General features: G+C 42.6%; 3 protein-coding genes across 5 annotated transcripts; 2 read left to right on the forward strand and 1 right to left on the reverse strand.

Moving 5' to 3' along the window:
- Positions 1–237: 237 nt before the first annotated feature.
- On the forward strand, positions 238–10,019 carry anks3 (ankyrin repeat and sterile alpha motif domain containing 3). The gene is made up of 16 exons (XM_086303289.1): positions 238–318; positions 673–854; positions 935–1,133; positions 1,993–2,114; positions 2,211–2,292; positions 2,495–2,612; positions 2,739–2,888; positions 3,631–3,756; positions 4,342–4,457; positions 4,539–4,691; positions 4,778–4,902; positions 5,330–5,471; positions 5,565–5,823; positions 5,893–5,964; positions 6,053–6,144; positions 6,235–10,019. Exons 2-15 carry the CDS (start codon positions 688–690, stop codon positions 6,133–6,135), a joined length of 1,914 nt encoding a protein of 637 aa, XP_086159415.1. The 5' UTR covers positions 238–318; positions 673–687; the 3' UTR covers positions 6,136–6,144; positions 6,235–10,019.
- Positions 8,515–18,205, reverse strand: wdr24 (WD repeat domain 24). 2 transcript variants are annotated; one of them, XM_086303288.1, is made up of 10 exons: positions 18,151–18,205; positions 15,963–16,447; positions 15,346–15,523; positions 14,530–15,202; positions 13,049–13,161; positions 12,836–12,960; positions 12,379–12,483; positions 11,923–12,260; positions 11,564–11,748; positions 8,515–9,133 (listed from the first exon to the last, which is right to left on the reverse strand). In XM_086303288.1, exons 2-10 carry the CDS (start codon positions 16,441–16,443, stop codon positions 8,965–8,967), a joined length of 2,367 nt encoding a protein of 788 aa, XP_086159414.1. In that variant the 5' UTR covers positions 16,444–16,447; positions 18,151–18,205; the 3' UTR covers positions 8,515–8,964. The 2 variants fall into 2 exon arrangements, with proteins under 2 accessions (XP_086159414.1, XP_086159413.1); XM_086303287.1 differs by lacking the exon at positions 18,151–18,205 and having other exon boundaries at positions 15,963–18,128.
- LOC147323112 (uncharacterized) lies at positions 18,173–20,991 on the forward strand. 2 transcript variants are annotated; one of them, XM_086303299.1, is made up of 6 exons: positions 18,173–18,289; positions 18,437–18,586; positions 18,837–18,930; positions 20,039–20,198; positions 20,386–20,538; positions 20,712–20,990. In XM_086303299.1, the coding sequence occupies exons 2-6, from the start codon at positions 18,462–18,464 to the stop codon at positions 20,891–20,893; spliced, it is 714 nt and encodes a 237-aa protein (XP_086159425.1). In that variant the 5' UTR covers positions 18,173–18,289; positions 18,437–18,461; the 3' UTR covers positions 20,894–20,990. The 2 variants fall into 2 exon arrangements, with proteins under 2 accessions (XP_086159425.1, XP_086159426.1); XM_086303300.1 differs by having other exon boundaries at positions 18,224–18,328; positions 20,712–20,991.
- The last annotated feature ends 44 nt before the right edge of the window (positions 20,992–21,035 follow it).

Below are 21,035 nucleotides of genomic sequence, written 5' to 3' on the forward strand. Positions count from 1 at the left end.
GATGAATGAAAATGTATACACAAATAAAACAGACAATAACACTGGATGTGTTGTAAGTGGTTCATAGACTTTTAAATTCAGCCTGTGTGTGTATAACAGAGAAGTTGACCTTGAGAGCAAACATGAATCAAGAGTTTGTGTAAAGAACATACATTCCTGTGTTTATTTCCCGTTTAAGGAAGCGTGAGTCCTCATATTTTCCCTTTAAAGTGTCTCTCAGACAGGATAGGGTGGTGCAAGGCTCAGCGCGGACACATTAGAGTGTGACACACATTTAGAAAAGTTTCGGCTGCTGAGAGAACAAACTACCTGCTGACTGTAAGTTTGAACTCGTTATGTTTTTCTGCACTCTGAAATACTCTTTTGCTTCTGTTTTCTTCTGTGCATTTAATTAGTTTAGCTCACTGTGTTGGTTTTATTATTGAGACCAAAAGTTTAGACGCTCACCTCGCTAAGCTAAATTAGCCAGAGGAGTGAGCCCTGTGAAATTACCGTTAGCTTTAAAGTAGCCGCTATTCGTGAGCTTGTATAAGTCAGCATTGTTTATATTTTCCATCATCTGAAGCTACAGCATTTAGGGCTGCTTGCAGGCTCGTAAGCCCCTGGTTTTAAAGTGTGAAACCAGGGCGTTGCGGTTTGTTTAGAGCAGTTTATGGTGTCTCTGTTTCCCAGGAGAAAAGAGTGAAGATGTCCGAGTTAAGCGATGACGCCAGTGAGTCAGAACAGCTGGGTGCCAGCCTCTCCCTGTGGCTGGGTGACTCCCTGCTGCGAGCTGAGGAGCTGGATGTCCCTCTGGACCTTCACACCGCCTGCTCCATCGGCCAGTACGACGTGGTGGCTGAGTGCATTAAAAAGTGAGGGCCTCTTAATACCAATATTTCCACACGGGCTAATATATTCCACAGCTTATTCACATAACTGTGTGTGCTTTCAGGCGTGAAGTGGACCTGGATGGCAAGAACATTGGAGGATGGACCCCACTTATGTATGCGTCCTACATTGGTCACGACAACATTGCAAATTTGCTGCTGGAGGCCCGTGTGAATGTAAATTCCACCACCGCCAAAGGACTCACACCCCTCATGTTGGCCGCAAGCTGTGGGAACGAAAGTATCGCATACTTTCTGCTTCAGGTACAGAATCACCCTGAATGGGGGGTGGGGGGGTGGTAAGGAGACAAAACAATGGCACAGAGATTTGTGATGATGAAACATCAGAATGACAAAAAGAGTTTGAAAAGAGACAGAGGGCCACAGGGGGTTATGTGTTCTCACAGCCTACCCACGTGTAACCTTTGTCTTAGAGGTTAAACTAACATACAGCAGCTTCTTTTTGCCACTGTGGATTTCCAGTGCATTTGATCCAAAGGCTTAAGACCTCTACAAATCAAGCACGTTGCAAAAAAACGACATGAAATTAAGAATTCAAATTCCGAATGTTGCCAAGTGAGGTGGTCTGATTGGTCAGATGTGTTAATTTGCAAATTTGCCCAGTGAAACTACAGTCTGTGTGAACGACTGCATTACGAAAAGATGAAAATATTTTTAAAGGACTAATTTTACACTGCCAGTGTGTAAAAGCTCTTTATTTTTACCCCTCAGCCATAAAAGGATGACAGGGCGTTGTCTTGGATGAGTTTGAATCTCAGTGACCTCAACCTCAAGGTCAAGGGTTAGAGGTCGAATTTTCTTGTGAATGCAATAACTCAAGGATGTCACTTGAAGCAGGAGGCTGAGGGGTAGCAATGTCAATGTTTTTTCTGTATGATATTGAAAATAACTGCCTGTGTTTTGAAGACGTGTTTTAAAAATCGGCTCTAAAACGAACCACACCTATCATCAATACTGCTCGTGTGTAATTTTGCCCGGTTTAGTAAATCTGGCCTTGGGTTTAGATTCAGCACTCTTTTTGAGCTTTAAATTTTATTGTGAACATTCAGCATTTTTTTTTTTCTTTTCTTCTTCTTTTTTTTCCATTTTAAAACCCAAAAAGCAAGGGGCCGATTTGGAGTTGAAGGACTCTGTAGGCTGGACCGCTCTGTTCCACTGCACAAGCACAGGCCACCAACAGATGGTCAAGTTCCTGCTAGATAACAATGCTGACGCCAATGTCAAGTGAGTGTCTTTATTTGCTCTAAAAAGACCATCAAAAAAAAAAACAACGATCTGTTCACACTTTTGAGATTTTCATGACTCTTCCCTCATACACAGGGAGCCAGGTTCTGGCTTCACGCCACTGATGGAGGCTGCTGCTTCTGGGCATGAAATCATTGTTCAGTACTTACTTGATCATGTGAGTAGGTTACTGTGCTGGAACATACTCGTGTGTGAGTGCAAGTGGTTATGAGCCAGACCATGTCATTCTCCTTTTTTTTTTTTGCCACATCTACATCTCCTGTACCTCTTCAACATCTAAAAAGATGGAGCCACATCACTGGAAAATGTAACTGACATGACTCGCACACTCACAATTTGGTAATCCTTTGAATTTTCAGAAAGTTAAAGTGGATGAACGCAACGCCAAAGGTGAGACAGCGCGTGCTCTGGCTATGATGTACGGCTATACCAAAATTGTCAGCCTCATTGACTCACGTTCTCCAAGAATGAAACCAGGTACTTGTTTAAATCTAAAATTTCTGTCTTTACTACGTCTTTCATTGTCTTTTAATTTCTAATGTTTTTTGGGGATATTTTTTTTTGGGTGGGGGGGGGGTTGGTACGTGTGTTCTGATTTGTCAGGACACTTTGAAGATCTGAGCTCCTCCGAGGACTCGGACAGCGCACCACCGAGGATACGGTCCAGCCGAAACCGAGCTAAAGGCATCAGCATCCACGATGGGCCTCAGGCCATCGCCAAGTTTCGAGTAGGAGGCACCAGCAAACTGTGTGGTACAGTGTCATGTAAAACATCCGGTCTTCAACCCGTATCTGTGCTGAGCCACACTTTAAACACCACATTTGTTCTAGTTATGAAGTTAAATTGCATTTAAAAAAAAAAAAAAAAAAAAAGCTGTTTCTAAGGGTTCCCACAGGTCCTTAGAAAGTCTAAAATTAAAGTATAAGAAATAAAGGTCTTAAAGTGCCTTACATTTCAGGTAAATCTGCTCTAGGTGGTTATTTTTAAGATTGGTAGAAAAAAATTAGATTCATTTTTATTACGTTTTTAAAAATTGCTGTGCTTTAATGTGATTTGTTTTGAGTTACAATCTCTTTATTATCACAGGTATTTACGCATACACATTTAAAATTGTAGCTACATGAATTCACCACTAGGGGTCACTTGCACTTACAGCAGATACAATGTAGATGTTTTACATTCAACTTTTCAAAATTGGTCTTTTAGGTCATTATATTTCATCTGACTCTTATTATGTTTATTACATTGGTAAACAAAAAAAACAGTGACAGCAGGTGTGACATCCTTCCAAAGTAATGAGGGCAAGCTTTAAGTGATCATGTGTTCCTGCATTACTGTGCTCAGCAAAATGCTTGCTGAAACCAAAAAGGTTAAAAATTAAAATTATAAATGTGAGGGTGGAAAGCATTTTTTCCCTGTAAAGTAGAGCACATTATTCATGCTTCCGTTTATAATAATAGCTGTGTGTCGTTAATGTCACATTTGCCCTCACAGATCCTCCTGCCGCCCTGCCAGGGTACATGATGTTTCGTGGCATTGGGGAACAGAGCGAGGGTCTCTGCTACCGTGATGTGACTTCGCCTATCAATGAACTGGATGGCCAGAGCAACAGCAGCAGAGGTGTGTCTGTGTGGGTGATTTAAAAAAAACAAAAACAAAAAAACAAACCCAAAAATAACCTCTGAGACTCTGATTTTTTACAAACCTGATGGGAGTTAGTTAAATCAACTCTGGATGCATGTGTGTGGGGGTCTGAGTCACCATGGCAACCGGTAAATACGGAGAAGAGCGTCTAGTTGACTGTGAAATATGAATGTGTGTCAAAGCAAACTTTCTTTAAAAAAACAAAACCAAAAAAAAAACCAGAAGAAGAAAAAGTAATTTCAGCAGCGTCCACACAGTCATTATGTATCCAACTTAATTTCAAATAATACAGGAATTCTACCAGAAATGTGAACTTGTGTTTTAGGTCTTATTTTTTTTTTCAGCTGTCACCTGAAAAAATACAACAAAAACTGTGTGGTTTGATACATCTGTATGAATAAGGAATATAATTGGAGCGTCAGACAGCTGTTTCAGATGCAGCAGGAGGGGGGAGGTCTGAGAGAACTTCTGTGTTTGTTGGAGAAAACTTACCAGTTTTCTCCCAAAAAATACGAAACTTGAGTGCAAACTTTGTTTGTGTTTTTCTCAACATGACTGAAGATGACAGTCCATTCTTTGACCATGACATGCCCACCATGAGGAGCAGCAGCAGCAGCAGCGAAGGCCTGCCTCATGTGATCGGCCTCAACTGGGAAGGCTCTGTTGAGAGTAACGAGGTGAACAGAAGAGCCTGCAGTTTGGACGCAAACTGTGTTCGTCAGTGTCTCGTGATAAATAGTTGCATCTTTCTCCATCAGGACTCTGACCAGTGTAAAAAGAGCAGCATTCGCAGAGTAAATAAGGGTCATCACTCAAAAGGCAAGACTCGCCACGGGAACAGCGATGGAGCTCACTCCAGCAGGACATCAAACTGTGGCGCTGGTCTTCCGCCTTCCTACACTGGCCCAAAGGCATGTTTGTGTTTGTTCAGGTTTCAGTACGTTTATTCAGATTTCCTTGAGTTCCTGGCAAGGACTAAAATCTCATCTTCATGTAGGATCTGGCAGAGTTCTTGGAGCAAATCGGCTTCTCGAAGTATCTTCCGTTACTTGAAGAGCAAGACATAGACCTGCGGATCTTTCTCACCCTGACAGAAAATGATCTCAAAGAAATAGGGATTACGTAAGATGCCGCTTCTTCCTCTTTGTGCTGTTCCCTATAGGGGTTGCCATAGCGGACCATCTGCCTCTGTCTCACCCTATCCCTAACATCATCTTCTGCCTTCTGTTTATTTTTTCCTCCTGCCTGGCAGCTTCGTCGTTTGCATCCTTTGTCAGTATATCCACTCAGGCTCCTCTGCTCATGTCCAAACCATATCAGCCTTTGTGTCCAAAACTCTCACTCTGACCTTTTCCTTTGATGTACTCTCTAATCCTGACCCTCACTCCCAATCATAATCTTAGCATCTTCAGCTCGGCCTCTTGTCTTATTGTCACCGTCTCCAAACCATACATCATAACACGTCTCAGTACCATCTTGTAAACCTTCCCTCATTTCAGATGATCCATGTTTGTGGTCTCATGTTTTGAAACTCTGTTCTGTCCTCCAGTCTGTTTGGACCCAAACGCAAAATGACTTCAGCCATTGCGAGGTGGCACAGCAACGCTCGACCACCCAGCGATGCTCTGGAACAGGCTTACGCCGACCAGCTCGAGGCTGAGATGCAAGAGATGGCCATTCAGCTACACAAGGTAAACATGAAACACTGCAAGTGTGAGATTTGTGACTTGGGTTGTTCTCACCTTGCTGAAAAGCTTTTGCATATGTTTTTCTCACCTTCGCAGCGCTGTGAGGAGGTTGAGAGCCTGCAGAGCCAGGTGTCTCAGGAGAAGGAGCTGCGCACAGTAATGGAGGGATGTCTAATGGAGGACAAAATGGCATGGAAGAAGGTCCATGCTGAGTTGGTGGAGAACCACAGGCTGGCTCAAAACATGAGTGCCATGCTGGGGAAGGAAAGGGCATGCCGCGGTGAACTGATCTCCTGTTTGAACACAGATGGGATCAGCAGCTCTGCCACTGCTGGGGAAGGAACAGGTGTTAAAGGTGAGTTGAGGTGGACTGTGCTAATTTTTGGGTTTACAAACGGTGACTTTTTTAATTTCTTTTTTGTAGCTGGGGAGGGAGCGACGTGTTCCAGTATTCAAGAGCTGATGAAGAAGATGGATTTGTATGAAGAAGAACTGGGTAAGAAGGTTTAATACTCAGTGATTTTAAGAGGTTTAGTGCAGTGACTCAAGTATAATGGCGTTGCCCGCGTGTTACATCATTACAGCTGGAAGTCTGCAAACGCTGCTTCAGAATCTGAGGCGACTGAGTGCCCCAGAAAAAGTCTCAGATAGCTGGGAACGACCCTAAGCTTTTCAGGTGACACAAGCTCGCATGCACAGAAGATTTGAGGAGCTTTTTAGCATCTGAAATAGCTGAACATAATTTGCTATTGTCATATTTTTAAAGGACCTTTTTGGAGCACTTGACGGAGGGTGATTCGCCACCCTGAACAATGTCACTGAAATGGGAGAAGGCCAAATACGAGGCCAGCCACGCCAGGGCCAGAGCGGCTCGGGGGAGCGAAGCCTCTCTGCGGATCATCTGGGATTGGCTGATGGGCCAGAGCTCGCCAGATGTGGACGAGGCTAACAAGGGTGGCGCAGCTGCTGCAGGAAAATGACAAGCAGGCACAAGGGTACCTGACCCTGACTTGCCTGTGCTGGTGTTTGTGGACTGCTGTAGATGGGCTGTGAAAATGCGGTGATGGAGGGGACAGAGGTGATGGAGGAAATTGTGGATCAGGGGTTGTAATACTGTGATATTTCTACGCAACTGTACTCAAAAGTATGAAATGTGGTTGAAGTGATGTTTATACCACCAGATGGAGAGTTAGATTATAAAAGCAGGTTAGTAGTCAAACTTAAAATGAGCTCTGCAGTTTATTTGAATGAAATCTTGTCATTTGTTATGTTTTTGAAAATAATGTCCTGCCGAATGCCTTTTAAAGAACAGAGAAGATATTAAAGTGGGTCTATTATGCACATTTCAAACTGCATATTTTGGTTATGCAGGAGTTGGAATAATTTTTGTATATACTGGACCGCTTTAGCCTATACTTTTGAGGACACCATCCAAGGTTTAAACATGAGGCGTGAGGCTGCTGTACTCACACGCAGGTCTTTGTATCAACAGAAAGACCCAAGACTGAAAGATGTGAGCACCCCCTGTGGTAATAGTATGATAGCACACACAAGGAAAAGCATTATAGGTCCTTCAGTGTTACAGCGACGCATTATTACTCTGCATATGTAGACACTGAGCTACGGAGACTGATAAATCCCCAAAACTAAAAAGAATTTCTGTATTTGAATATCAGTTAAAACCTGCCTACCTGTACAGATATTTTAGGATGTAATCATAAACCAAACTTGAAGGACTTTGTCCACAGCAGTTTTAATTATGTGATAAATTATTTGGCAAAAAAAAGTAAATTTGGAGTAAAGGTGCCCAAATTTAATTTTTATTTCATTCTAACACTCTTATTGGGATTTGCGGTGCTCGTTGGGAGTTTGTGTTCTGGGATGTATGCAAAGGTCTTCAGAGTCTTCCTCTTAAACCCTGAATCACTCTCGTCACTTCTGTATTTGATGTATGACTCACACACTCCAGGCTTTCTTACACTATAAAGTGCCTTGAGATGATTTATAAGTATAAGATTTGGTGCTAAAATGACATTTATGTGGTGGTTAAAACGAGTCTATTTGTGTGGTCAATATTTAATCTGTCAACACTACAGGGCGCTTCTGCACAGGCTGCGCCTCGGGGTCAGGGAATACCCGTCTGATTATCAAATGTCTCATCTGAAAATCCACTACTGTGCCTGAGGCCTTGGCGCTAGTTCAGGAATAGTGACACTTACTGCTTAGCTGCAATTCTGGCACATTGTGGATGTTGGCCGATTTTTAGCCTGCAGGTTTTTCAATAAGCACAGCCTTCACACATCACTGCTCTCCTCTCACAGCAGGACAGCTCCTGTTACTTCAGATGGAAAAATGTGACATAAGCAAACTTTAAACACCTGGCTAAAGTCCCAGTCTTAATTTTTTTTTTTTTGGCAGAACTGCCAGTCGAGTATCTACGTCACTATTAAAATGTGCATCTTAGCTGAGGTAAAACTATACTTTAAGTGTAGAAAAAGATGACGTTCAGGTATGTCTGATCTGAAATTATGTCGTATTCCCTGTTTAAACACTAATGTGTGAGGCTCCCTACATCACTAGTTTGTTTATTAAATGTACAGTAGACAAGATCAGTGAGCGGAGGACTATCATCTATAACACCTGAAGTCACAGGGGTGTCCAAAATGATGTACAGTTACTTAGGACTGGGCTGATAAAAATCTCTGAGATGTACATGAGCAAACAGCTGCCTTCGGGCTAAACCTTTAAAACTGACCCAAGAAAAAGCAGTTTTGTTGAGGTTCATCAGTGCAGAAGCAGTCTCTCTGCTGGCTCCAACTCTGATCCGTTTTCAATCTCACCAAATGTGAGGCACAAACGACATCATGCACTCCAGCGCACTGTGTGTTTAGCTGCTGGACTAGCGACTAGACATGCTGGCAGGCAGCCAGTTGGGATTTCTGGCCCCATGGGAGTAATGTGTGGTCAGGTTACCTCGAATGTGAGCTTATTCAGGCCGACTCGTTGAGATTGGATGTTCTATATAATGAGCACTTCAGAATCAACGTGTCAATTTAGTATTTATTGCTTTAACATACTGCTAGAACAGAGAGGTTTCCTCTCCAGTATAAATTAATGCACCAATATCTACAGTACTTCAAAATAAACATTATGTACAAAGAGGAAGAAGAGCAAACAATTCTTCCTGTGCAGTATTTCGGGTTAAAAACTGTAAAAAGCAGCATCCACGTATATAAACTTCTGCTCATACAAACAGAATCAAACGTCATTTGCGAACACGTGATTGTATTTGTTCTTGCGTAGCCGTCCAGGAGACACATGTAAACCTCTGATTCTTTCTGGTCTAAGCTCACTTCAAAGCCGTCCTCCTTTTTCCTGGTGAGCAAACACTCCAGGTCCACGTAGAAGGATAAAGACATCTTGTCTGGCTGTTTGTGTGTGTGTTTTCCCGCACTCCCACAGAGGACCAGCTGTGTTAACAGTAGTTGTGAGCAGCTCAGGTGTACTCGCACAGGTGACCGCAGCCGGCAGGGCAGTGAGCGCTGCTTTTGAGCCAGTTCATCATGTGCTCCAGATGTCCACCGTGGCTGCAGCCCTGACACCACACGAACAGTCCCTTCACCACATGGTGACACACGGCGCATACACTGGCACACTGGTGGCACCTGAAGGAGAGACACACGGCAGCTGTCAGAGCTCATTCCTGTCAGTCCGTGAGAAACCAACACTCACGCAGCACATACAAGCTGCAACTCTGGAACCCACCCAGTATACTCACTGGTCCATACTGCCCTATCACTTATAGGTGTTTGGGTTTTTTAGTGGTCTTTATTAAATCAGAATGATGATGATAATAACAGACTTAGGCCAAGCAGGTATTCTTCCTAACCAAAGGAGAAAAAAGAAGCAGTTTTGTTGCTTTAAGACAAGTTTGTAAAACCTTTATTTATACAGATAATATCACTGAAACTCAATGTCTCATTTAAAAGAAAGCCCTGTTCCAGACAAGCATAAGAAAATTACAATTTAAAATAATGAAAATGGTGTTCTTGTTTTTAATATAAATAATAACTTCCAAATTCAGAGGAGCTTGTAGACAAAGGCTTGATATTTACTCCCATTTCCACCTTAACCATTTGATCCCCCAAATATCATACAGGCTGCCTGGACTTATTTTGTAATCTGTAAAATTACAAAATAATTCATCTTTCATGAACCATTCAAATTTTCTCACAATTTGCTCTGCACACAGGGCAAAATCTAGGTGGATTTTTCTGTCTGTGTTCAGACAGTGATACATGGTGAATGTTTTATGTTACCACGATGCACCGAATACCCTGTAAATATCGTCTTTCTAAAACCATTTTCATTTTAATAAACGGTAAGGGAATTATGGTCACTTTAAGACTTCTCCAGGTTGGACACCCCCCGAACACTTATCTGGAAGCGTCCAGGAAGCATCCTTATTAGGTGCTCGAACTTTAAGTCACTCCTTTCAGTGTGGAGGAGTATCAGCTCAACATCCCCTTCTGACCCCACCTTTAAGGATCAAGCTCAGCCACCCTTTGGAGAAAACTGATTTACATCGCTTCTGTCCCCAATGTCATTCTTTCAGTCACCACGCTGAGCTTGTAGCCACAGGTTAAAGTAGCAACAGAGATCTAAAGCTTCACTCTTCACCACAACTGATGCAGCAGATGCGGCACTACACTTGGAAGTCGCTGCACCACTCTCCCCTCACTCATGAACAAGACACTGAGGTATTTAAACCGAGGCCTTAGACTTTGAAGCGCCAATTCTTATTCACACTAGGGCTGCCACGATTAGTCGACTAGTCACGATTACGTCGACTATCAAAATCGTCGACGACTGATTTAATAGTCGACGCGTCGTTTGAAGCTTTGTAAGATCCCAAAAGACGCAGGAATGAGTAGTAGGATTTAAGAGTGTAATAACGGACTGAAACAGAAGATGGCAGCACTGCATGTACAAGGATGCCAGCTGCCGTTAAACCCCGAAGAAGAAGAAGCTGTGTCCCAGAATTCATAGCGCAGCCCAGCTCAGTTTCCAACAATGGCGGCAGCTAGTTAGTTTTAATATTACTCTTATTATTCTTTCTGGGTCACAAAATAAACGGTTAACATATTTTCAGGCGAGAATGTAGCTGTGTAAACCTCAAATATCTGCTCAGTTTATCAAGACACCACATATTTTCAAAAGCGCGCCGACGTTTTCAGAGACGTTTGTTACCCACTAGCTCAATAGTGAGCCGGGGGCTAGGCTCACTAGCGCCGTGAGAACACCGGACTCCTGGCAAATCGTTTTCAAACCCACCGCTGTCTTTCGCTACTCAGGTTAAACATGATATATAAGTCACTTAGATAACTTAACAATGTTATTGTTTGGCTTTTTTTTTGTATTTTATTTGTTCCTGAGTAAATCGGTTTGGCTGAGATTAAAGTTATAGTTTTTACACAGCTGAATAAACGTCAAGCAGACAGCTGATTATCAGAAGTGTGAGATGCTCCAGAATTTACTCCGGTGTCCTGTTATATTTTAGATAGCAAGGAGTTTATTAAACTTCACCGAAACAATCTGCAAATTTCATTCAAATTTAATAAACTATCATCTTGTCTTTATTTTTAGTTAGCACAGACCTTAAACACTTAAAACTGTAAGCTAATGATAGTTATATTAGAGCAGATGCTGCTGGTGCAATAAGCTGTACTTTTACATCCAATGGATGATGATCTGATTAGTCGACTAATCGCAAAAATAATCGGTGACTAGTCGACTATCCAAATAATCGTTTGTGGCAGCCCTAATTCACACCGTTTCACATTTTTCTGCAAAGAGAGCTGGAGGTCATCGTCTGATAAAACCAGAAGAACCACATCATCTGCAAAAAGCAGAGATGGAGGCACCAAAGTGGACAGCAACTAAAAATTCTATTGATGAACTGAATCGGTAACCAGCCAGAGTCCAGTGCTCACTGGGAACAGGTCCAATTAATCCTGACCATACGAACCCAAAACACCATCCCAGAACTATTTCAGCACATACACCTTAATGAAACGGTGCCACAGTGTTCATACCTGTCACAAATCCAGCCCTTGTTGCTCATTGGTCGCTTGCAGTTGCTGCAGTTGATGTGAAGTGTAGTTGATGTCTGGTTCAGGCAAGTGATGGCGCTGCACGTGCTCAGTTTGATGACCTCATTGGACACGTTCCACAACTCGAATCGCTGCAGCAGGTCTATGTAGGACATGTACCAGTGCTCCTGAAACGGAAAAATAAAAGTAACTGCTCAGACTGAAATCCGTGCTGTCACTGTATCGCTAACCTTGGATGTTTTTTAAGCTACAAATACAATTTAAAGTCATATAAAAGGCCTAAATTTCACTTGTTTCTAACATTTAACAAAACAGAGTTGTTTTTTGTTTCACTAACTGACCTGGGTGAGGTCATCGATCTCTTTGCGAATCCGATCCCCCAGAACAATAAGCACCGACACGGCCATCTGCACATCGCCCTGCTCAGCGTAGTAACTCAGCATCTCCCGCACAATGGGGCAGAAGAAGCTGGCGGGCAGATGTGGACTGAAGAGCGGCTGGGAGATGGAGATGAGAGAGAAAGATTCGATGGGTGTCAAACAGGTGACTTCGGCCTCGTTGCCGCTGACGTGCGGGGAGTCGGCCTTGTCCTGCTGAAGGTGCTCCGGAGCGGATAGGTTATCCACGATCTCGTGGCGCAGCTGGAAGGCCTCCTGGGGCAGCGTGTACTCCTGCTCCTCTGTTGAAACGATAGAGGCGCAGATAAGAGACAAAAGGACGCCGAGCAGGAAGACTGTTATAAATAGCAGGCGCTGACATCGGCAACCCCTTACTGAGCAGGCGACGCTGTGACTGACCTGTTTGGTTGTCGTGCTCCATGGAATAGAGGTCATCGTCATCCAACTCGGCATCGCCGAACATATACTCAGGATGGCCCTCGCTGCCTTCCGTCTCCTCGTTTTCTGGAAGAAAATGGAATTGAATGTGATGAGTGTTGGTGTTTATAAGAACTACTAAGAAACCACTTGCCTACATCCTTTGGGTTTGGACCGTACTTCAGACGTGACAAGAATGCTTTGACAGATCATATAATGATGGTCAAAGTCAAACAATACAGAATAATCCTCACTAATAACCTTATTTTTTAATATTCTGTAAATACTGCACCATCATCGCTACAGTGATTTCTTTTGCGTGCCATCGCCACAGACGGCTGTTCAGTGACAAGTCCGGTTGACACAGACACATGCGAACATAACTTTGGTGCCAATTAAACCCACACAGATCTGCCTCTCAAGCGTTCTTAAAGCTCACCTTCATTATTGCTGATGTATGAGTTCCCAGGCTCCAGGTGGATGTTGTCCTGCCTGCTCTCACCTTTACTGCGCTCCAGTCTGCTCTCCGCACCCATCCCTGAACCCAGCTCCTTCAAACTGAAACTAAAATAAACAAAAAAGCAACAGACACAAACTTTACCTTTCAGTCTATAATCGTACGCATGAATGGAGCACAAAAAACTCTGTTTACCTGTTCATTAAAGGCAAGGTGCCGAGTTTACCGAGGTTGTGGTTGGGACCGGGTGTAGCGAGGTTTGCAGGGTCAGAGAACATTATTCTCAGCATTGTCCATGTAGTGGAAACCTTTGGTTTAAATACAAAAAAAAAGTGATTATTCACGGCAAATATACTACAAATGAGAGTTACTGCAGTAGTATTTCCTAAAGGGGAACACAGCAACAATTTCAGCGTTATGTTACAGATCCAACAGGTTCATTTGTGTTACTTACAGTGTGCTAATATGGCCTAACTTTAAATAATGCAGACAATATGTTCATAAAAGAATGAATGAAACACGACTCAATTACTCTAAGCCAGGAATCGCAAACTCATTTACAAGGCCAGTGAAACTCGCCTTTCCATCAGCATGAAGTTTAACTACATAGTTAAACTCTAAGATAGCTGAATATAAGAAAAGAGGAGAAATTTGTACAATATTTTTACATGACAAAAAAATTCTGCTGTGGTAAATGAAGGAAATGTTAGGATGATTTATAATTGGAAGATATAAATGTGTAAAATTACAGAAAAAGAAAAAAATTAGTTTCTTTTAAGAGAGAAAATATCCAGTTTTTTTGTTTTACTTTTTTTTTTTTTTTTTTTTTTTTTACTGCAGAAATTTTGCAGTAGATCATTAAAAAAAAAGAAAAAAATCATCTATTACTTAATTACTTTGGTAAAGCTGAGCTGAAAAGCGTATTAAAAGACAAGTCCAAAATTTATGCCTTCCTCCTTATTTTCCAAAGCTGTCCAGTGTACCGGATTGGAATCTTTCGCGGGTTGATTCTGGCCTCTGAGCCTTATGTTTGACACTCCTGCTCTAACCCCCGTTCTTAAATTATAATCTACTCTGTATTTAATGATGCAGTGAGTGACTGGAACAGTCAGTCTGATCTGAGCTCAAAGGATTAATCTTTAAAAGTCTCAGTGATTAACAACCTTTGGTTCCAGTTTTTTAGATGTAAAAATACAAACGTTTTCTGAATATTCTATGATATTATGAATATTTTTAACAGGAGACTGCTAATCCAATTGTTCAAAATTTAGCATAATCCGCTCTCTTCCAGAGTCATAGTGGGACTGGAGTGAGAGGTGGGGTTACCAGTCCATTGCAGGGTTAACACATGCACACCTATGGCCAACTGGGAACCTTGATGTAACCTCACCTGCATGTTTTCAGTCTGAAAGGGGAGAATATGCAAACTCCACACAGCCAGCTACTCTATCGCCCAATTTACTATGATCTAAAATATTATTTAAAAGGACCAAAGTCTTTTTCACAATGTCGTCCAATACAAGCCGAAGAAAAAAAATCTGTTTTTTCAACACTGATGTTGTTACTGAACAGAAAACATTCAATAGCTTAATATATAAATCTCTTGCATTACACGTCTCATATCACTAACAAACAGCAGTACATAACAGATTTGTTCCTGTGCCGATCGGTCTGACCTGAGGTCTTTTAAGCTCCTGGGCCACCTTGGCGTTGTGATCACATAACTCAGCAAACGGCTTCCCGCTCAGGAGGTAGAGTTGTGCCGTCTTGACAAACCAGTCCATGCGGTGACTGTCCAAGTCCGTCTCAAAGACGCTGAGAGCACTGGACACATGTGCAAACTGTTCTGTCGGGTCGGGTTTCTTGAAGAAAAACATGGGGTAGCGGCGGTCGCCTCCGGGGTACGGCTTTCTGTTGGCATCACTGGTGATTAGACTCTCCTTGGCTGCAAAAGCCAAGTCACCCAGCAGTCCAAAGCACAGGCCCTCTGGGTTAGCCTTGTCCACAGGACGTGTGGCATCCTTGAACATATGCTGGTAGAGCGTACTGTCTTTAGAGCCAGAGAGCAGAAAATGAGGGTCATGCTGGTGTCGCCACACAATTCCAGTAGTCACATCCTTATGTTCCTCAAAGGTAGCAAAGGGAATAAAAGGTCTGCGGATGTCCCACACATAGATGTTATGGTCCACCATCATGGAACAGGTGGCCAAATGAAACTTTCTCTCAGGTCGCCATTTAACTCGTGCCACTGAAGCAATCGTCTGGACGCAGTAGATCTCCTTGGCTCTGTTAGTGGTCATGTCCCAAACCTTCACCATCTTGTCCCTGCCCCCCGTTGCCAGCCAACCCCTAAAATGAAATGAGGTGAACGGCGACAACTGTGTTAATTCAGGCTTCAAAAAATGGGTCTACTGCTCTACAAGGTTACAAGAAACATGTTAGCAAGGAAAAGCTGAAAATTTTTATTTTGTGTCTCATATTTCTTTTCTTACCTGTCATCAGGATGCCAGTCACAGCAAAACACCGGACCGGTGTGAGCAGTGAACATTCTTTCATAGCGGTCCGGTCGTCTAATGTCCCACAGCTGCACGTTGCCATTTTCAAAGGATGCGGCAAATGTGAAATAATCCTTCATGCTGAACTGGACGTCCCTTACACTCTCTGACTGACCTAGAAGAAACAGGGGAAGTTAAGGGATGACATCATTACTTCTGATAAGTGAGAAAGACTTCATTACATTAGGTGAACCATAAAAGTGTTATTAGTTCAGTGTCATTAGTCTAAAACTGGAGTTAACTCCTTCTTCATTAAATCACTCTTTTCCTGTAAAGAAAAAAAAAAGTATTTCTTTAATTACATGATTTTATTTTCACCGTTTAGTGAGAAATTCTACATTTTGTATCTCTCTACCACAACTACAGCAATCCAACCCTTTACAGCTCTGAACCACAGACATCAAAGGTGTCAGTATAGAGGGAGTTCTGTAGTGTACGCATTGTAAAGTTCTCACTTCACATATTCTTAACATATTAAGAAGAAACAGCGCTACTGTTTCATGCAAAGACTTACGTTACATTACACATGAAAGAGTTGTTGCAAACTAAATTACCTGAGAAAGTGCTCACAGACTCCTTCTTGCGCAAGTCGAAGCACTTCATGAAGCCATCCTGTGAACCACTTAGCAGCATGTAAACCTCTGTTGGGTGGAAGCACACTTTGTTGACGGTGCGCTTGTGCTCAGTAAATAGCTGGTCCTGCTTGTTGCGAGAGGGTTTCCCCAGATTCCACGTCACCACCGCCCCGTTGGTGGCCGCCGTGGCCAGCAGGTTCTCCTCCATCTGATGCCACATGACATCGGCGCAGCTGAAGTTCAGCGACGGTTTGCGGCCGACGCGGAGATTCAGTTTTTCCACGAACTGCTCCTCCTCGAGTGCGTAGATCTTAAAAATGTTCCGTCCTGCTACAACCACCTGCGTGGCATCACGGCACACGCTGATCGCGTTAGCCGGTGCGTCCAAGTGGCAGAACATGGTTCTGCCACTGATCGCATTGCTGCCAAGAGCTGTGGTGACCCTTGACATTTTTTCCATGTTTCTGTTGCAAAAAATAATAACAATAATAGTAAAGACAATATACTTTGTCCCTGCTATCAGGTCAAACCCAGTTAATGTGACATGAGGCATTAGGTATAGAGCTACAAATACAAACTTACAATAAGGCTGTTAGACTCCACCAGCAGGTGGCACTCAAGCAAAATAATAAGTTAGAGTCATTCAGCACTTTCTAGACTGGGTGGCAGCATGTCACAAATCAATAATAACCTGTGTCATATGTATGTCATCTGTTAGTTAAACATGTGTAACAGCTTATTAATGCAAATATCTAATCAGCCAATGGCAGCAACTCAGTGAACTGAGGCATGTTGTTTTCTTGGAGATGACCAGCTGCAGTTCAAACGGAGCATGAGAATAGGACAGAAAGTGGATTTAAATGACTTTAAATGTGGCATTGTTGGTGGTGCCAGACAGGCTGGTCTGAGCATTTCTGAAACTGCTGACCAGCTGGGATTTTCTAGGGTTTAAAGAGAATGGTCTGAAAAAGAAAAACTACCAAGTGAGTGACTCTCTGGGTGAAAATTACTTGTTGATGTCAGAGGATAATAATCAGAGTGGTCTGAGCTCATAGGAAGGAAACAGTATATGAAATAACAGCCCAACACAACTAGACCATGCGGAAGAGCATCTCTGAATGTACAACACATCGAACCTTGAAGCAGCAGAAGACCACTAACTGTGAGTACCACTGCTGTCATAAAAGAACAGGAAACTGAGGATACAATTCAAATTCAACCAGGTTCACAAAATCAGTCTCAATTTCTGCTTTTACATTTAGATGGTAGGGTCAGAATTTGGCATGGATACACCCTGCCTTGTATCAAAGCTTTAGCCTGGTGATGGAGGTCTAATCGGCGTGGGGGATTTTTTTTGGCACACTTTGTCTCCACAGTCACCAAATCTCAGTGTACTAGAGCACCTGTTCAATCCGCAGTGACTCTGTGATGCTATCATGTCAATATGGACCAACATCTCTGAGAAATGTTTTCAGCACCTTCTGACTCTATGCCACTTTTAATTAAAGCACCTCTGAAGTAGAAACGGGTTCCAACCCGATAATAACAAGGTGCACCTAATAAAGTGGCCGGTGAATGTTTATAGAATGCAATGACATTCTGAAATGTTGCAGTGTAGTTACACTACCCGACACGTTATTGCTTTAAGTGCATGCAGTTTCTAAATACTCTTACGTATCCTGCTTTTAGTACAAGCTCACCCTGTGAGTTTGTTTGATCTACTCATCCTCTTACGACTTGTAGCCGCTTGGTGCTCACGTGATTTACTTCACCAAGTAACATAAACACACACTAGCTGGCAATGTGGCTAGTGTTTATGCATACTAACACTTTAACCGTTCACCTTCTTAATGCCACGTGTTGTTGGTGTTTATAGTTACTTCTAAACTTGTCTTTACACATCTATTTGTGACTAGTAATTGGCTTATAGTTTACGCGTCTCCTGCTAAGTTGGCCACAAGCTGCAGAACTCTCTGTACTTTGACCATAAACATGACTGGAATGACATGCTAGTGCTAGCTGGCTAGCACCAGTCGCCGAGCAGGTCTGTAAAGACAAAGCGCAAACGCTACAAGTATTTAAACAGTCTGACAGATAATTTAAAAAGCTATCAGATTAAGAAAATTCACGCGCATAAAGTAAAATACAACAACTTCTAAGAACAAACCTTGTGCTGTGAAGCTCGCCTTCTTGCAGCACCGGAAGTAGTATTTTGTTATCATCTCGCGGGATTTCCGTCTGAAATAACAGAAGCGACCATCACGCGGCAAAAACTTACTACTGAGCAGACGTTAGAAACGATCTGGGTGGGTTTGTTTTTGTGTCATGTGTACTTCAAAATAAAGGTGATATTTTCTGAATCACCGCAATACATTAGGGCGAAAGCAACATTTGTTAAGCTCAATGTTATTTATTTATTTGGCTGTGTGAAATAAATGCTTCTGTGTTTGCAGGTGATGGTGTGAGCTTTCTGCTGTCATGAGCGCTCTGTTTGCGTGTGAGGAGCCAGGCGCATGGAGGAAAGTGTATGAGAAATACTGGGATGTAGTGGAGGCCAAGGCCAAAGTCAAGAAACCTGGGAAGCTGCTGGACCTTGAGCGGTGGTAATCCCCTATTCCACCTTTTTATCCATGTCAGTTGCGATTTAAAGGTCTCCAGAAAGTTGCGAGCGGACCTGAAGTTGGGGTTGTATAGTGGATACCTTCTGACCTGGTTTTACCACCATTTCCTCTTGATGACTGTTAATTTAAAATTGAATGTGCTTTTTTAATTGAATTGAACTTGGATGAGTTGGCTTTGCTTTGACTGTAGGATGAAAGGTACACAGATCCTAATCAGTGTCTGTGTGATCAGGTACCAACAGGAGCTGCCCTCACTGATTTCAAGTCGGCCTGACAAACACGTCTCTCTATCAGAGCTAAAGAAACTGATGGAGTGGAAGCTCACTGTGAGTTATTATTTCTGGACTCCAAATCAAAAATGAAAACTTGACATTCAGGTGTGATTAGAGGTTTACGTCCCTTTATTGTGGGCTTGAATGTCATGGTGATTTGGGGCTTTTAATGATTTCTTTGGACTGTTCTTTTTTCCAGGGTGGAATGATTGCACATAGTACATCATCGTTTATTGACTTAAAAAAAAAAAGAACATTGTGTACAAGTTTGAAATTATTTTGGATTTTCACTTGCCCACACAGGGTCAGGGTTATACACACACCCCCACTAATATTTGGTTAAATGTCAACCTCAACAAGATGCTTCTGGCATAATTCTGGCTGAATATGTAATCACTCTTCGTGGCAGAATTGGTAGAGTTCATTTAAATTAGTTGGCTTCCTGGCACAGTCCCTGCTTTTTAATTCAGTTTTATTTATAGAGCGCCAAATCACAACAACATTCGCCTTAATGCACTTTATATTGTAAACTAAAGACTCTACAATAATACAAAGAAAACAGAGAGAGCCCCAACCATCATATGATGGTTGGGGCTCTCTCTCTCATCTCCCACTGTTGCATTTTGGCAACAGTGGGAAACAAAAAATTCCTTTTAACAGGAAGAAATCTCTAGCATAAGATAACCTCACCTTTACATACCTCTTGTGCTCTTGTCATTGTCATCAAATAGCTCAATCTTTGCCTTGACTGACCGTAAAACTTTTCTTTAAAAGGCATTTGGCTGGTCCATGTGGGTGGCTACAAATTTCAGTTGAGTTTGAAAGTGCTGACTTTGAGGCAGATCTTGTTTTTTAAAATCATTAAAGATGTATGCTGTACAATCATTATATCCTGGGAAAACAACAGTTCAAAGTAATCATTAAAAATCCAAAATCACCATGACATTTATGCCCATAGTGAGTGTGTGTAAAAGTCTGAGTAGTTCTGTATGTTTCCTTAGCACTTGCTTCCTTAACAAGTGCATCTGTTTCACACATTTCACCACATGCACCAGTAATTACTCCTTCAAACACGTAGTATAGCTTTGAAATAGCATGAAGAGTGTTAAAGCACTCTCTTCATCAGATGTGTCCTTGAGTGGCCCTGTGGGCTTGTCTGCAGAGAGGGAAGTTCAGGCCGAGGCTGCAGCAGCTGGTGGCTTCCAACAGCGAGGACGAAGTGGAGAAATGTTCCAGAAAGGCCTTCACCCTTCTGCCTGACGTGCAGGCCGCCATCGCAGAGCTCAGCTCCCTGAAAGGAGTCGGTCCAGCCACTGCTTCAGGTCGGCACACTATCTTTTCTGGGATATGAAGACAAACGTATGAAAATTTCTCTGTGATCCTCTCCAAGTTTACAGAACAGTGCTTGGATTGAGTAGGCTGTAACTCTCTGTACTCTGTGTAGAAAAGTATATGCACTCGATGGGTGCGTTCAGCGTAGCTTGAGGCTGACTGTCCATCTTGTTCCAGCTGTGTTAGCAGCGGGAGCTCCAGAACAGGCTGCGTTCATGTCTGATGAAGCCATGGAGAGCGTACCGGGACTGAAGCCCATCCAGTACACCGCCAAGCACTACACAGTGTACCTGGAAAAGATGACTGAGAGGACCGAAAAACTAAACAGAGGTAATGACACCAAGCTGGTTACGTCGTCATCTGCAGTATACACACTACTCATTAAAATACCACATTGGCCTGTGTTTAATGTGCCGTTTTAATGCCTTTATTATATATTTGAATGGTCGTGTTATGTAAAAGTGTTTTACCAAAAAGCTTTTGTATTGCCTCTCGCCCCTCAGTGGATCCGCTGCAGGACTGGACGCCCCACAGGCTGGAGCTGTGTTTGTGGGCGATGAGCATTGCCACACAGCTGCAGCTCCAACTTCTAAAGGACATCGATGTGAGGGGGAGCGCAGTGGGGAAGAAGTGCTCCGACAGTGAAGCTGACCAGAGACCAACAAAGAAACTCAAATCTGCATAAAACCGAACATTTTACATGAATGCCGATTTAAAATTTGTAGTTTTTTCCTTTTTCCAAAATGATAATAAAACCTTTTTGTGGTAAAGTGTTGCAGATCGACTAATCCATCACGTGTCTCGGTTAAATAACGTCAAAAGCAGTA

This window comes from Aulonocara sp. 'chitande type north' Nkhata Bay, linkage group LG8, assembly GCF_057382095.1.
Source record: "Aulonocara sp. 'chitande type north' Nkhata Bay isolate Kocher_YH1m ecotype deep benthic linkage group LG8, A_spYH_male_GT1.1, whole genome shotgun sequence".
Classification (NCBI taxonomy): domain Eukaryota; kingdom Metazoa; phylum Chordata; class Actinopteri; order Cichliformes; family Cichlidae; genus Aulonocara; species Aulonocara sp. 'chitande type north' Nkhata Bay.